Below are 16585 nucleotides of genomic sequence, written 5' to 3' on the forward strand. Positions count from 1 at the left end.
CAAGGTGGGAAATAATGAACTTTACTTTTCTAAAAGGAATAAATCTGGCCCTTCAACCTGTTGCTACAAGCACTCACGGAATTTGCCTCACAAATCCTGATGCAGTAAATATTATGCTGGCAATTTATATAGTGATGTAGAGGAGGTTCATTCACACTGCCTCACAAACCACACACATTCATCTTTGACATAGTTCATTCATTGCTAAAACATCACTAGATGCATCTCTTCTCGTTGCTTTATGTCACTCACCGTGCTATCCCATCACTCGGTTGTATCATGCGACTCTCTGGCGTGTAAGAGGGCACTAGTGTATAATATCACTGAAGATGGCAGAATCCACTTGAACTCACAACAAACACAAAACACACACCATTTATGCTGGCAACATATGACCCTTTTACATTGCTGCACATTCCAACCATCATTCGCAGAAAGACGTAATGTCAAGTAAGCACGATAACGTTCCATTTCTGCTCTTTTTGTAAAACAAATGTTATGTTTTCAATTCTTTCCCTTTTTCTGGTCATGGTGATATGAGGTATCATGGCCTGTTGCTTCTTTCTTCCGCACAGGTCGTAACAGCAATGGAGAGCGAAAACCTAAGCCACCTGTCCCCGCCAAGCCCCCACGACCCGTACCGATAGATCAGGGTGTGTTTGTGTCATGTGAAATTGCATGTTGCTTTTCTGAAGTTCAAGGAATGAGAGAAAAAAAAAGAAAATTGATAATGCACACACACACAAAAAATAAAAATATTAACACTTTTGAAGTGCTCTGATTTGGCGAGAAGATTGTGTGAACAGTGCTTTAACTGAATGATGTATGTTTTAATGGGTTGATGTTGCTAGCATGTGTTTTTGTACAACACGGGGCAAAGAAAAAAAAAGACATGTATTAACTATCATAGATTATATATTTATACAATTGTAATTTACTTCCTAAACTGTTCCATGATCTTGGGTTTAAGGCATTCTTAATATCTTCCAATCAAAACCGGTTTGTTGGTTTTTTTTATCATTCCTATAGTCAGAGGAATAAATAAACGGTATGAAAATCTTTTAAAAAAATCTTAAGAAAAACTTATATCATTTCCAACAAGACTCCTCATAGACCCTGTACAGGACCCTCAAAGCTTACACACTTATTCTCTATCACTTCTTTAACGTCATCGATAAATTTGCCCAAATTTTATTCGGAACAAGCTACATTTTACCATATTATGACAGTGAGATTTTAAAGTGTCATTGTACAATGAAGTTTAGAATTTGGGTAGGAGATATTACAAGAAGTTGATTTATTCAAAAGTTTTATCTGTGCAACAAGCTTCAAAACTGTCTTTGCCAGTTAAAGTATACTTTGGCCTTTCCTTGATTTGGCGACGTTCCCACGGTAAAAGGTCGTAGGTCACCAGTAAGCCCTTTGGGTGGCAGCAGAGCTTTCATCTCTCGAGTTTTTGCAAAATCTATTCATTCCACTCGTAACACCTGCAGCTTGCTTTAACCTTTTGTGTGCTTTGCGTACTGTTTGACACAGTAAATCCCATAGCATTGTACACACTGTCCAAAGTCCCTAGTACAGAAAGGGGTAACTGGACTTGACTGATTAACACAAAATTTCCATTGCTCTACTAACATTACAATTTCTTTGATATTCAAACTCTCCATGCATGAAATAAGCTCTCGCTATATCCTGTCAAGTGATAGTTTTGGAATATAAGTATATATACGTATATATATTTTTTTTTTTTTGGGGGGGGGGGCAGAAGAGTAATGATCCTGTCATCTGTGTTCGAAAATAGAATTTTGTGATATCGATTTGATGCATCAATACCATTATTATTTCAGGATTTTTTTAGTCTTTTTTTCTTATGATAATGTATTCTGCTGTTCTTTGTGTTTTTCTATCTTTTTCCGGCTTTAGTAACATATTGGAAGTTTAGTTTGACCATCAGCAGTAATTTGATGAAATTGATTGCAAATGTCATATTTTTGTTCTGGCTTTTTGCTGTGTGTGGTTTATCTGCATGTGTGTGTGTGAGACTGTGCATTCCACAAGCCAAAGATGGAATTGGAATAATAGGTATTTTCTTTATGTAATAATGTGAGAACTTTATGGCATGGCCAGTGATGGCTATGAGTTGCTTTTTTTTTCAAGTAGAAATTTTTTTTTTTCTTCAATAATGTACCTGAGTGTGGGTGTGTGCATATTTTTGCCTATTTTTTTTGTAAAATGCCCCTAATATTTAGGAATGTATATTTGTCATGGAATCCAAAGTCTAACGATTTTCTTGTTTATAGTAAGTTTTGAAGAGAAAGAAAGAAAAATGTCTTTTTTTTTTTTTGGTGTGATCAGTGTTGCGTTGTTGCTGCGCTTGAATGTGTGTTTGTATGTATGTGTGTGCCTGTATGTTGGTCCGTTATCTGTAGATGTGCATGTCTGTGTATACGTGTGCATGTATTTGGGTATGTGTGTGTGATTGCGTGTGTATGAACACAAATTTCATTTGTCTTTTTTTTTAGTCGTCTTGCTTCACTCACAATCGCCATTAAGGTGCACCTTCTAATAACCCTGAACTAACCGTCCAATTTTGTCCAGGTTTGTATGGTGTTGTCAACAAGCCAAAGCCTTCCCAGTCGTCCCCGGCACACCAGACGGCACCCGGCAGCGAGGGTCGGTTTGCACTTGCACTTTACTACCATATTTTGTTATTTTTCAAATTTTATGCTTTATTTCAGGCTTTTACCTCACTCACTTTTACCTCACTTTTACCTCAATCCCCTGACAGGAGATAAAATAATGATTTCTAACAAATTTCTGTCAAAGTGGTCACTCCCCTTGCTGAGATACATGTATACTGGCTCTAACTGTTTATTTTCTGTTTTATTTTCACAACATTTTGGTATTTTTTTCTTAGAAATTTTTGTGTCATGTGATAAATCCGTGCACCAGAATGAGGTGGCTTTATAGAAAGTGATAATGTACTCACTTTTATTTATTTTTCTATATTCAAGAAAGTTTTACTTCCTTCACAAAAACACATAGGCACTTTTTTTTCTTCAAATGATTGTATATTTTTTCTTTTCGAGTGTGATCACACCCTTTACATTGATACATTCAAGTTTTGATTCTCACATAGTCACCATGCTTTACACAAAAGTCACATTTCACAGATACTTGCTGCTTGTAGGAAATTGACACGCATGGAGTGTAGCAGTCACTACAAACCAAAAAAGTATTTGTCCTTGTTTTTGATCAGGGCCAAAGAAGTTTAGTTTTTTGTTTTTGTTTTTTTGAAGAAAGTAAGTGATGTTGAGAAAGTGAGAGAAGACAGAAACTGCCTTCTTGGTTTGTGAATAAAAAAAAAGAATCCATCTGTCAACCATGTTATCTGTATTAATAGGCCACTATCAGTATTAAACTATAATTCAGTATTATAATGTATTTATATTGATGAGCATACAAAGTATACAAGGACTGAAGCTACATTTAATTCTCATGTTTGCTTTTGTACTATCCCAAGTTCAGTGTATTAGTAATCAGCCATGTAAAAGGAGATGATATTTCCTCTTCACATGTTTTTATCACTGAAACATATTTCTTGGGCAGAAAGTTGAAGTTGGTAGCTACAGATGGTAGATTTCCTGTGTCCTTGAATTGTTTGCTATCATTTGTGTTTAACCTCTCTAATGACCTTCTTGCTCTAACATGCCCGAACTCCACAACTGCTCACATATTTTTTCCCTGAAGTTTTGCAGTGTATAATGTACACTTGACTCCCTGGATAAGATGACAGTTTTAAGAGTTGATGTAGTTGTGTCTCCCAGAAACTGTGTTTAGCTGTTGGAGACATTAGTTTTGTGCTTGTTTTCTTCTCTACCAATATTTTCCCTCTTCTGTGTTTGCTTGTTGAAGTTACAATGTACATGGTTGTATGTACTGGGTCTTAATGAGCATGTGGTGTGGTAATCGTTATAGAGTCTTGTCAAGTTGACGATCGTTTTCTCTTAACAGACTTGTACGCCATCCCAGAAAAGCCGACGGAGCGCCCGCAACCGGAACCCAGAACCCCAGATGGTCTGTCCTTTGTTTCTTGTTTGTTTGTTTGTTTGATTTTTCACTTCTTTTGTTTTTGTGTTTGTCTCTTTTGCTCTTCACTCATCTGTTTGTTTTTCGTTGTTGTTGTCTTCATTTATTTCTTCATCCCACCAGCACACGCATGCTTCTTCCATGCAGACTAAAGCCACTATTTCTTCACAGGGCGTTCATATGATCGGGTGCTGGATCTGCAGGGCTCTCAAAGTTCACTTTGTTTCATTTGGGATGGGTCTTTTGATTTTCATGTCTTCTTTCAATTTTTATCTTTTTTTATTACTGGTAGTGACAATTGTGAAAGCATAACTTTCATGGTAATTAGCAATCCTCTTCTACAAATTCACTGCTTCACTTTTTTTCTCTCCGCCCCTATCTCTCTCTTTTCTCTGTCTATATCTCTGTTGTCTATTTATCTCTCTCTCTCTCTCTCTCTATCTATCTATCTTTCTACGTATGTATATCTATTTGTCCTCCTATACATATGTATCTCTCTATCTATCTCTGTCTATATATCTCTCAATCTATCTCTCTCTGTCTATCTGTCTATCTCTCTATCTATCTATCTATCTGTCTATCTATCTATCTTTCTATCTATCTATCTATCTCTCTATCTATCTATCTATCTATCTCTGTCTATATATCTCTCAATCTCTATCTATCTATCTATCTCTCTATCTATCTCTCTATCTATCTCTGTCTATATATCTCTCAATCTATCTCTCTCTGTCTATCTCTCTATCCATCTGTCTCTTTCTCTCTCCACTTATCTCTCACACTTTTCCCTTTTACGTAGATCTCTTTCTGATTTTGCTTATTAGACAGTGCCTCGTTAGGAGCTCCTCTTTTTTTTCTTGGTGAAATTTGTAGGAAGATCTATCAGATAGAGAGATTAAGAGATTTTTGTAAATTATTTCATTTTGCAAATTTGAAAGACTTTGGAAGGAATTTTACGAGAGAAAAAACACAATTGTTATATAGATAGGTAGTCTTCATTAGTAACTTGTTATGATTGGTAGGTCTGTGAGAAGTACAACCTGTATACATTAATTTTTTTATTTTTTTATTTTTTTTTTTACCTTGATGATTCTAGTCTTTGTAGAAACTCATTTCACACATCACATTCAATTTAGGTAAAATCACATGCTCATAACCACTTTGTTGTTGGTTTTTTTTCTCACAAGTCATAAATTTGAATGAATGCAATGTTTATGAGCAATATTCCTTGGTCACCCAAGCTCACTACCAGAATAATTCTAGAAAATCTCCAGTTTATGATATATTACAAGGCCATGTTACAATTATTTTCCATATATACATTATATGATGGAATTAATAAACGTGAAATTTTTATGTTATTAGTCTTGCTTCCAGGCAAAGTTAATTCAAAACAGCACCCTGTCATTATCAATCCAGACTTACTCTTAATTTGAATGTCTTTTGGAACTGATGAATTTTCACAGCACTTATGATTTATAGTCCCACATATGCACATCTGTGTGGGCAGTGATTCTAGCATGGCACATTGCCTACACCAGGCTAGTGCAAATGAAAGGAAGGGAGTGGGGGGGGGGGGGGGGTGGCTGTTTATATTTTCTTTTATACCTGAAAGCCAGTTTGAACCAAAATGTGTGGGATGTTGTGCCAACAGTTGCTCAGAGCAAAGTTTGGAGCAAAGTTCTGCAAGTTTGTGTCCAGACTGAAGGGAGGGAGGATTAAAGATTTAATGAAAACTAGAATAGACTGGTGATGCTTTACCTGAACCTTCATCCTGACATCATGATATCTCCTTTACTCATCAGAGAACATGAATGAGGGATTACCTGCAGGGACTCCCCCCCCCCCCCCCTTTCCAGATCCACCACTTAATGTGTGTGTGTGTGTGTGTGTGTGGCTGTTCATCTTTCTTTACTTTATTTCACGATGACAGTGACAGCATCAGAAACTAGAATGTCACGGAAACATCTTCATTATAAATCATACCATAGGGCACTTACATAATTGTACATTGTAGTTCATCAATGAACTCATATTCTGTATATGCCATATGCATATTGCCAAACACATCTTGTGGAACAATTTGCAGCAAATACTTTCACGAGTGGTTAAATTCGCGATTGATAACTACAGTGATGGAGTGATCGACAAGCATGACCACTTTTCAAGAGAAATCTCTTGTTATTTTCCCACATGTGCAATTAATTTCAATGCATTTCTGTTGCAAGAGACAAATACCGGGTATTGTGCCTACATTTAAGACTTTGATTTTGGGACCACAGAAGACTAGCCAAATTTAATACAGAGTATAAATGGCAAAGTGAAACTTATGGCATATACAGAATGGGATGGCAGCCAAGCATGCCATAAAAACCCAATATGTTTTATAATACACAATAAAGGTAACTACAGGCCGTACAGTAATTGTATCTGTAAGTCGCTATATTTCATGTAACTCATCATCATACATTAATCCAGTGCAGATTTTCTGTGTTTGCACCGTTGAGCATAAAATGTGTCGAAATATGATAATGATATATCACATTGCTTGGTATGGAGGTGATGTAGAGCCATTTTTGTTTTGTTTTGTTTTTCTTTTGCATCTAAAGTGTTATTATTTCATTTCCTGTCCTACATTTTGTTCTTGGTTTCTTTTGCTAGAGTTAGTTCTTTGTTATTCAATTAGAGATTGTTATTTTTAAGTGAAGTATGACCTTTAACCCTTTGACCTCATACAACTTGAAATACCACTGAATAATACACCTGTATTTACCCTGTTTCTACACTACCTTGATCAAGTTTTAGACACAGGCTTTTGTGGTGGTGTGATTCAATATTATGAAATGGGTTAGGGAATTTTGAATTCTCTGTGTGTAGTAATTACCTGAGGCATGATTTTTCTATGTATCCTTTCAGCTGTAGTCAGCTCACAGTTTAGCCATATTTTTTCGTGAATTTTTGTCCAATTTGATAAAACAGATGATCCACTGTTTTCTTTGTGGGTCAGTAGGAATTGTGTACATGCACATACACAATGATTTCTACCAACCCACTCAGACCTGTGCATCAGTTGTATAATCAAGTTTGCTGTAGACCTTCATGCATGTATTTTGCTGTGTAGACAGAAAGTGACCTTGTATCTCTAAATTATATTCCTCGCCATCACATAAGGGACTTACTCTGAGACCTATGCTACCGTTGACAAAACTCGCGGCGGGAAAACGCCCGCCCCCAACATCGGGGGTCGCATCAAGTATGGCCAGGCAGACGCGGAGAGTACCCCCGGTACTGTACAATTTTTTCTTGTTTTCTACAAAAAGAAAAGAAAAAGAAAGTGAATTTGAAATCACTCTTCGCTCCTTGCCGTGTGCTAAGTCTTTTCAAGCCATCCCATTCATCTGTCTCCATCTTTCATAGTGATTTGGAGACTCATTTGTACCAAAGATGACCATAAAAGAACGCGTTCTTGCGGGTAAAAGGTTTTCTATTCTTTCAGTATCTGTATCCCTTTCCCCATCTCATGAAATATCATCTGATGTTTATTCTTCTATCAGTAATGTTTTGCTTGAAAAAAGTAAAGCACCAAATGCTTTTAAATGGAAAACACTGAATCATTTCAACACCGGGAAAATTTCCACTTTTACAGTAGTCACTCAGCCTAGTTTTGTAATTCTGAGAGTTGGTGAAGTTTCTTGTCATCTCTTGCTACAAGTAAATTCTCTTCCACAGGGGGGAAAAAACCATGCAATTCATGATCATATACTATAGGCACAAAAACTACTATCATAGCTGCATACTTTTAGCTTTAGATACAGAGTACTTAGCAAGCTTTAGATCTACGGCGCTTATGACATGGCTACTAGGCAAAAATTTGGTTCTACACATGCATGAGACAGCTGTTGTCCAACCTGGGAATAGGCACGTTGTAAATCTTAGCATCTCATATCTGAAGAGCTCACTATCGGTGATGCTAATCCAGCAATGTTGCTAGTAGCCACAATTTTTGGAGGCACATCATATCCATTTAGCATCACAGATTCTCAAACTCGATACTGTCATCGTACAAAGAAACAGAAATGTGAAAAGCATTGGAAGCCACGGTACCATAACTGTCTGAAGCCATGCAGTGAATGGAAACAAAGTAGTGGCAGTGAATAGAAGCAAATTAGTGGCAGTAACTGCATGCTCATGTCAAGTATACAATGTTATAAAATTGATACATCAGGTTGCATACCAGTGTTGCAGAGTAGCTTTCATCCAGTCTGCACTGTGAGCAGCATTCGATTCTCATTCAATTCCCATTTAATTCCCATTCAATTCCCATTCAATTCCCATTCAAGTACCATTCAATTCCTATTCCATTCCCATTCAAATCCCATTCAATTCCCATTCAATTTCCATTCAAATCTCATTCAATTTGCATTCAAATCTCATTCAATTCCTATTCAATTCCCTTTCAGATCCCATTCAATTCCCATTCAAATCCCATTCAATTCCCATTCAAATTCCCATTCAAGTACCATTCAATTCCTATTCAATTCCCATTCGAATCCCATTCAATTCCCATTCAATTTCCATTCAATTCCCATGCAAATCTCATTCAATTCCATTCAATTCCCATTCAAATCCCATTCAATTCTCATTCGATTCGCAAGTAATCAAGCACTTTCTCCCACACCCCAAGATATACACATTTCAAACCGATATTGCCTCTGTAATCTGGTTGTAAGTTGAGCACAGTGCACCGTAGGCCCACTCTCATTGTAAAAGTACTGCGACATTAAAAATTGCTACATTTATGTTTGAAGAACTCCCCATTCACACTGCAATGAAAAATAACAAAGTTCAAAATATTGCACATTTTTAGCTTGGGCTTAACACTGCTTCATCCAACTATGGTGACATTGTAGCACTAGGCTGGTGTGTAGTGGTTAATTGCATAAATTTCTTATGCGCGGAGTGTTCTCGTCACAAAAAGTCATGCAAACCTCACACAAAGTTAGAAGAAAAATGTCACCCTACAGCTAAGGGATGTTATTTGGTACAATATTTCTATGCGACTTCCTTAGTCAGGATTTTAAATCAAGTTCCTAATGGTGCGATTTTTCACTGGCCGTGTGAACGGCCCTCCCATTTTAATGTCTTGATGGAGCTTGGAGGAATATTTTGATGAAATATTTATTCCACCACAGAGGTGTTTTATGCTGTCCTTGAAAGGGAGCCGGAACCCGAGTCCGAACCTGCCGACGATGGACCGGGATTGGTTTACGAGCAGGGTTCGTCCATCCTCGTTCAGTCATTTTCTTGAGCCCATAAATGATTCTCATAAGTTCATAAGTTTCATACCTGTGAGACAACTAAATTGATCATTATTAGATTGTGAATATCCTACAGATTTCTTCAACATCCTTTGTGGTCCCATTATGCCAACCCCCCCCCCCCAAAAAAAAAAGAACTTTAAAAATCAACAATTTTTTTTTTTGCCAGATCAAGACTCGTCAAGTCCAAAAATCATTTCTTAGTGGTTTGGTGCTCTATCTTTATATCTTAATGTACCACACTCTTTACTGTTTCAGTGTACCATACATGTAATCTTATGTCAAAAATTCTTTCATTTCTGCACTTTGTCATTCATATTTGTTTTGGTAGATTAATTTCAAAAGCCTCCCAAATCCTAAATTGGAAGTTGATCCGTAAGTTGGCAACACATTTTAGAATTTCAAAAGCCTCCAAAGTCCTTAATGGGTAATTGATTCTTAAATTGGCAACATGTTTTAGAGGTACCATTTCTGGCCAGCTGAAACATGATGTTTACTTTTTTTCCCCCCCAAATGAAATTTGCAGAAGATTTGTATGCGGTTGTCGATAAGCAATCGACCAGACGGCGCGCTTCTACCGCTGGACAAGGAATCACGCCCGAACAGGGTTTGTCCCAAGATGTTGTTGATTTTTATTGGCCTTCTGTTGTACCGAACACCCGTTGTTTACTTTTCAAAATGGAATCAAAATTGTGCTAAAGATGAATTTCAGTCTCATTACAGGATTGCTATGGAGTTTGTCAACCTCTGCATTAGTGTTTTTTTGTTGTTGTAATTTTACATTATTTAAAGGAATTGTGTGACCAATATCCCTGATGAAGCTCCTACAGTCAAAAAATTGCCTTTGTTCATCTTTTCATTCTTTTCATTCTATCTAATGTCATCATCATATAGGCGTTAATTAATGTGCTTCTTCATTTGCATGAGGTAGTAGAAATTAGACAGGTGGGTTCAAATATTCATCGCACAATATTCATCCTTCCCATTGCTAATGCGAGTGCATAATCTGTGTCAGGAAATCAATGTATGGCTTGACGATTTCCTCCCTTCTTCACTAACTAGAAGCTTAGCTCTCCCTGCTCTTTATTGCTATAATGTAACTTATCATCTTCCGCTTTGCAAAAAAATATCACGTGAACAACTCCCAATCAATTTCCAGCACGTGGCCTCGCAGTTTTTGACTCGTATTCATCGCTTTTTCTCCCAGCTCGAGCAGAGGACGTCTATGCCGTAGTTGATAAGAGCGGGAAGTCGAGGGACGCGTCCAGAGACGCTACCAGCCAGCAGGGCATGAGCTATGAGGGTTCGTGATCTGTTGAAATTCTAGCCGCTTCCACTATTCTAACAAGTGTAGCTCGAGTAACCCTAGCAGAACACCAAAGATCCATTCGTGATGCAGTCAGCCTAGAAGAGAATCGTACCTGTGTATTTTTCTTCATTTTTAAAGAAAGCATTTGTGAATAGAGATGATATATCTCTCTAGAGAAGGACTTCGATTATCCGACCATGTCCGGAGGGGCGGGCCTCCGGATAATCAATTTTGCCGGATAAGAGAGATATGCTCAAATACAGTGCTTTCCAGCATATCATGCTAGGAGTACTCACAATGTTGTTTAAGTACCAATTCAGTACACTGTGTATCATGAGTGTCTGTATGGCATTCTCCATTGTCGTGTTTCATACTACATATTTTGATACCAAAATATTACAAAATCTGAAATATAAGTGGAAATAATGAAGTCTTTTAATGTGCCATATCTGTCACTTGCAAGTACATTTTTAGTCAGTTTTTTTTTTTTTAACGTTACACACAAAGATGTAGAGAAAGTACTATGATTTGGCTAAGATGTAACACAAATTTTGAAAGTACTCACCTGTCATTTGACTTAAATGTAAACACCAGTGTTTGCAAACTTTGTTTCGCAGAGGAATTGTACGCTGTTGTCGACAAACGTTCGACGAGGGCGTCCGCTCCCGCCACTGGGCAGAGACTCGTTTCCGAACCGGGTTCGTTTTCATTTCAAGACAAAAATTATCCGATGAAATAAAAAATGCTTTTCATTCAATCCATTCATAACTGATAACTACAAATATGTAAAGCGAAGTTCTACCAAAGAGAAATTCTACCTCAGTGCCCTTTCTCCCAGACATTTTTCAATACTGTCAAATAGCCATTACGACAAACCACAAACATCAAGTGCTAAAGGGACATTCCAGACGATTTTCATACTTTCACAACATGTAGTACGTAAATCGACCACTCCATGTATACATTTGTGGAATTTATTGTGGTTCTTGAGCAGAGAAACAATACTTTTAAAAGCCTAGAACAAATTACACTGAACAAGGATGATGACATAGGAGGTTCACATATTTCAGAAATGTAGCAGTGTAATTCCATTACAATACTGCTATCTTGCGAGTTCACCTGTGTATAATCTATGCATGCCTTCTTCTTTTGTTCTGCTTCCTTGAGCCCCAACTCATGCATTCTTATGGTGACTCTGCCATGTCATCATCCTTTTTCATTGCAATTTGTTCTAAATTTTGAATTTTTTTTTATTCGTCATCCCAATTATCGCAAATTCTGAAACTCTGTCCTCGTAATAACTAATTTATAGTTGTTCAAATGTAAAAATCTGAAAATCATGTTGAGGTCTTCTTTAATTCTTTTTTTGATATACGCTGAAATGTAGTGGTTCCATTTCAATCAAACTTGCCCACTTTTAGATGTCAGTTCTATGGAATACATCCCATTTGTGAAATTATATCTGTAGATTTTGCTCAATCTGATGTTAGTTGCAATCATTATCTGGTTAAAATATCATTGCACCATTACACACCTCTACTCATGTGTGCTTCCTGCAAAGTTTGTAGTTCAACAAAATAGACACCAAGTTTTTTTGTTTTTTTTTTGATGAATATTTTTGGCTACGAATAGCATCTCTTCCATCGAGTCCTTGGTGGTCTCTTTTTGACCACAATCATGGTTACTGTAAAACCAGACATTTTTGCGTGCATTGTAAGTTCACATATTTCACGAGAGCCAAGATTAGCAAAATTAAAATGCATGTGAAAGTTATTGTCTACGCTGTACGCTATTGGCAATTCATGAAAATTTCATCCTGCCGTCTGCTGTAATTCATGATAATTTTACGCCATGAATATCTCTGGTTTAACAGTATATCTTCATAGAGGAATTACCAGGACTGGTATAAATTTCTGGTAAACTCCCTGATGGTGAAAATTAAAACAGACAGATTTCTCCATCTTGTCATTCAGCTCGAATTCTCATCACAATCCCATATCGGAATCATCCCTGGAATGATCGTAATAAACTGTGGCATCTCGCAGAGCTCGCACTCTAACCATACTCACTAACTCATTCTTTTCCCCCTCAGTTCCTAACACAGAGGACCTTTATGCCGTAGTTGATAAGAGTCGCCCGCCCAAAGGTGCTACCAGACAACTTGACATAAACAATGACGGTTTGTGTTGATTTCGATGTCAAAATCGCAGCTGCTTGCGGTTTCTAACGCTTGTAAAGTCGCTAACTCTAGCAAAACTTTATAGCAAAATAGCAAAGATTTTATCTTGCAGCCTGACTCTTGCCTGGTGAACAGACTCAACAATTGATATCAAAGCTGGTGTATGTACAAATTGTAGGAAGCTTTCATGGAAGAATTTAGAATGATAATTATATAATGTAATATTTTTCCTCACTTTTCTTGTTAAGGAGAGATATAGTTTGGGTTTGCTTGAGTTTAGAAATATCTTTGGCTTAAAGTTTGTTTATGATGTGGTATGGTGGAGGAAAAATGAACAAACAAGCAAACAAACAAACATACAAACAAACAAACAAACAAAAACCTTGCATATTTTTTTAGTTGGAGGGGGGTGACAGTTTTTGTTTTGTCTTTGGTTTGCAAAGAGGGCAAATTTGCAGATATCTAAGTAGAGCTACAGCCTATTTGTTTTTCTTTTCCTTTGTACCTTTTCCTTTATTTGTTTGTGATGATTAGAATGATTTGATTGTGTCTGTGTGTGTGTGTGTGTGTGTGTGTGTGTGTGAATTTATGTTTATTTCTTTTTTCATTTGTTGAGGATGTCTTTATGCCCTTTTATTGATACGCAAATAATGATATGAATAAGCCAGATATTATGTTGAATTCTTTTGAAATTAGTTTTCTTTAACCATTTTGATATTTATTACATACTTTTGTAGCTTTCTTATGTGTTTCTCTTTTTTTTCTATCTTTGTTTGGCCATATGATAGCTGCATAAATATTTCCAGTAACATAAGTAATCCATGCTAAAGTTGGACAAGACATTTGGGATATTAGTTTCTTCTGACTTCTTATTAAATAAAACAGAAGAAATTTCAATGAATACATTAAACAAGGCAAGATAATATGTCTTTGATAATGTCTGCATTAAGTTGGCAAATACCCTTGAAAAATTAAACCACAAGTACAGTACCTTTTGAAACAGAGAGACTAAAATAAAAAAACAAAAGGAGAGTCTCAAAACTACAAGATTGTGATATCCGATTATAAAGTTATGAAATGCAGGTCCTGGATCTTTCTAAGCAAGAATAGGCACTATTTAAATACAAATGGCATTGTTAATGCAAAAACATTGCAGCATCACATAGAATGTAATTTCTTATTACCTGAATTTTCTTTGACTTCATAAGGGTTCAGTCTGTCTATTTCTTACATGTACAAATAATATACAAATTGCTGCTACAATAATGTATGTTTGGAGTGACTGCTCTTACCTTTTTCTTTTCTTTTTTGTTGGGGGGCTGCTATTCTTCCTTTTCTGTTTTTTCATTTTGTAGGAACTAATGGTAGAGTTATTTGCTGCTGTGTATTTCATTGGAAGTTAAGCTTACTAGGTATAGATATATAAAAGCTTGCATTCTATTGCTTTCCTTTTTCTGATTTGTTTTATATTACTCAAAGGAAGATATGGGCATTGCATACATTATATGTGGGCTGACATTTTGTATTTTACTGGTCTTTGTTTGACATGCTTTGAGAATAGTGGGAAGTTATGACATCCTGTGGGGGGGGGGGGGGGGGGGGGTGTTTTGTAAGGCTGTTCTTAAAGTTACAAACAAACTTAAGAACGACTGGTGCAATTCTGATAAGTATAGCACATCAGAACTGTTCACCAGTCGTTCTCAAATCGTTCGTAACTTTAAGAACAGCTTTGTGAAACACCACCCAGGGCTCTGTTACATAAAATTTGAGATCAAACATAACTCCAAAAATCGAACATAAGTCTAAAATAACTCAATCGTGATTGGGTGATACCTGACTTATGTTTGATTATCTCAGTTATGTTTAATTGCATCTTTTAGTGCAAGAGGTCTCGGGTGCTTAAATGTTATGAAAAATTGGGTGTGTGGGGAAAAAAAGCTTTCAATGAAAGTGGTGTTTGCTGTATCCCACAGTTGGCTTGTATTCTGCTTGGTTTTTATTTATGTATATTTTAATTTATTGGTGGTGCTCTGCTGTTTTGGATATTTCTATATACATTCATATATCAGTAGAATTTTCAGAAAGAAGCTGCAGAATTTTAAAATGTTAGTGGTGGAGAGCTTGAAAAATGTCTACTAGAGAAGTATGTAAAGAAGTACTTACATTAGCAACCGATGTCTCTTATTATCCAGCTCTGTTTAAAAAGGATGTTTGTTTATATGGTTTTGTTATTTTTTTCTTCTGTATGAGACCTACACATTAAAATCTAAATGATATTGTTGTATGCATGTAGGTAGACAGCCCGAATTAGGCTCAATTTTTACACTCTGTACGCTGTATATTTTGCAAGGTTTTTATAAATTTCTTGAGGTTTTTTTTTGCAAATTTGAAATAGTATTAAGTCAGGTGCTATTCGCCAATTTAAAAACACACATAAATATTGACTCTGATCCCGACACGAATGGCATGTGCACACATATATTTCTCCGTTCAGGAATACTGTACTCCACGATCGCGAATGTAACCATAGCGCTCCCAAAATAGTAGAAAGTCCCGATTCAAAAAAAAAAAAATTACACTTGCTAAATATATGGCATATACAACTACTGTATACAGTAACTGGTCCTGTAAAAGTTAGGAGCCCTGTGTTAACGGAGCCATGTATTAGATGATTCATGTATGGTAGCTTCTGATATGAAATTGTTGGGGGGGGGGGTTGTCTTTGAAGCTGTAGGTCTGAATTCATCTGAATCATGAAAACTTACACTTCTAGCTTGATATATGGCTTATGCAGTAACTGGTTCTGCAGAGGATGGAAGCCCTGTGTAAGATTCATCATCTATGGTAGCTTCTAATGGAAAATGGTGAGGGGGGAAAAAGTCTTTGGAACTGTAGATTTGAATCAGTTGTCATTATTTGTTATTTGTCCATCCTCAATATTCCCAGTGTTTGGTGGTTGGGTTTTCTAGCCTGTCTACAAGTTTGTCACCATTGATGACGTTATGTGTTCACTGCCAAGTATTTGTACTACGTATGTCAAGCAAATGACCGCAACTGACTTGAATCTACTTTGTTCGATCTTTTCACACTAAAAAAAAAAAAAAAAAACCCAATATCTGCGCGCCCACTTTCGTTCTTCGATAAGAACGTCGGCTGCGAGTGCATGATTTCACATGTTGAATTTATTATTTGTGTGTGGTGCATCGTGATAGGCTGTACTATCATGAGATGAAGAAACTAAGACGCTGTGAAACGGTGGCTTCCTTTTAAAAGTAAAAACAATGCGGCCACCAAGATGTCCAACAGTGAATTGAGATGTCTTTCTCACATTGAGTAATCAGACGAGTGTTTTATGCAGCACTGGCATACATGTATATCACAGATGTATTTCGTTATCATTGTACCTATCCCAGGCTGATGTAGTTCCACATCCAACATTTCATCTCTGCTAACATTTTTTTTTTGTTTTGTTTTTGACTAACACAACTGTCAACTATGCTCGTTATTTGACCATCACACAGTATATTTTCCCTTCTTGCAGGTTTTGGGTAAGTATGGTAAGTATTCAGCAATATGTTCACTAGTCTGCTGCCATGCATTGCATTTGTGGAAGACAATAATGTTATATCTGTATATGGTGTTTACTTCATACCAAAATATTTTCTGGTAACCTCTGATTTTCTCATGAGC

At 36.6% G+C, this 16585-nt stretch overlaps 1 protein-coding gene across 1 annotated transcript in view; it reads left to right on the top strand.

The window, feature by feature from the left end:
• Nucleotides 1-16585, top strand: part of LOC139739223 (rho GTPase-activating protein 5-like) — a 112285-nt gene that overhangs the window by 59332 nt on the left and 36368 nt on the right. Inside the window, exons 25-27 of the mRNA XM_071649841.1 lie at nt 2599-2673; nt 4015-4077; nt 7261-7374. Of these exons, the coding sequence (XP_071505942.1) occupies nt 2599-2673; nt 4015-4077; nt 7261-7374 (252 nt within the window). The remainder of the gene's footprint in view (nt 1-2598; nt 2674-4014; nt 4078-7260; nt 7375-16585) is intronic.

The sequence above is a fragment of the Diadema antillarum genome, unplaced genomic scaffold, assembly GCF_040938485.1.
Source record: "Diadema antillarum isolate AM-2024a unplaced genomic scaffold, OU_Dant_1.0 seq00000791_RagTag, whole genome shotgun sequence".
Lineage (NCBI taxonomy): Eukaryota > Metazoa > Echinodermata > Echinoidea > Diadematoida > Diadematidae > Diadema > Diadema antillarum.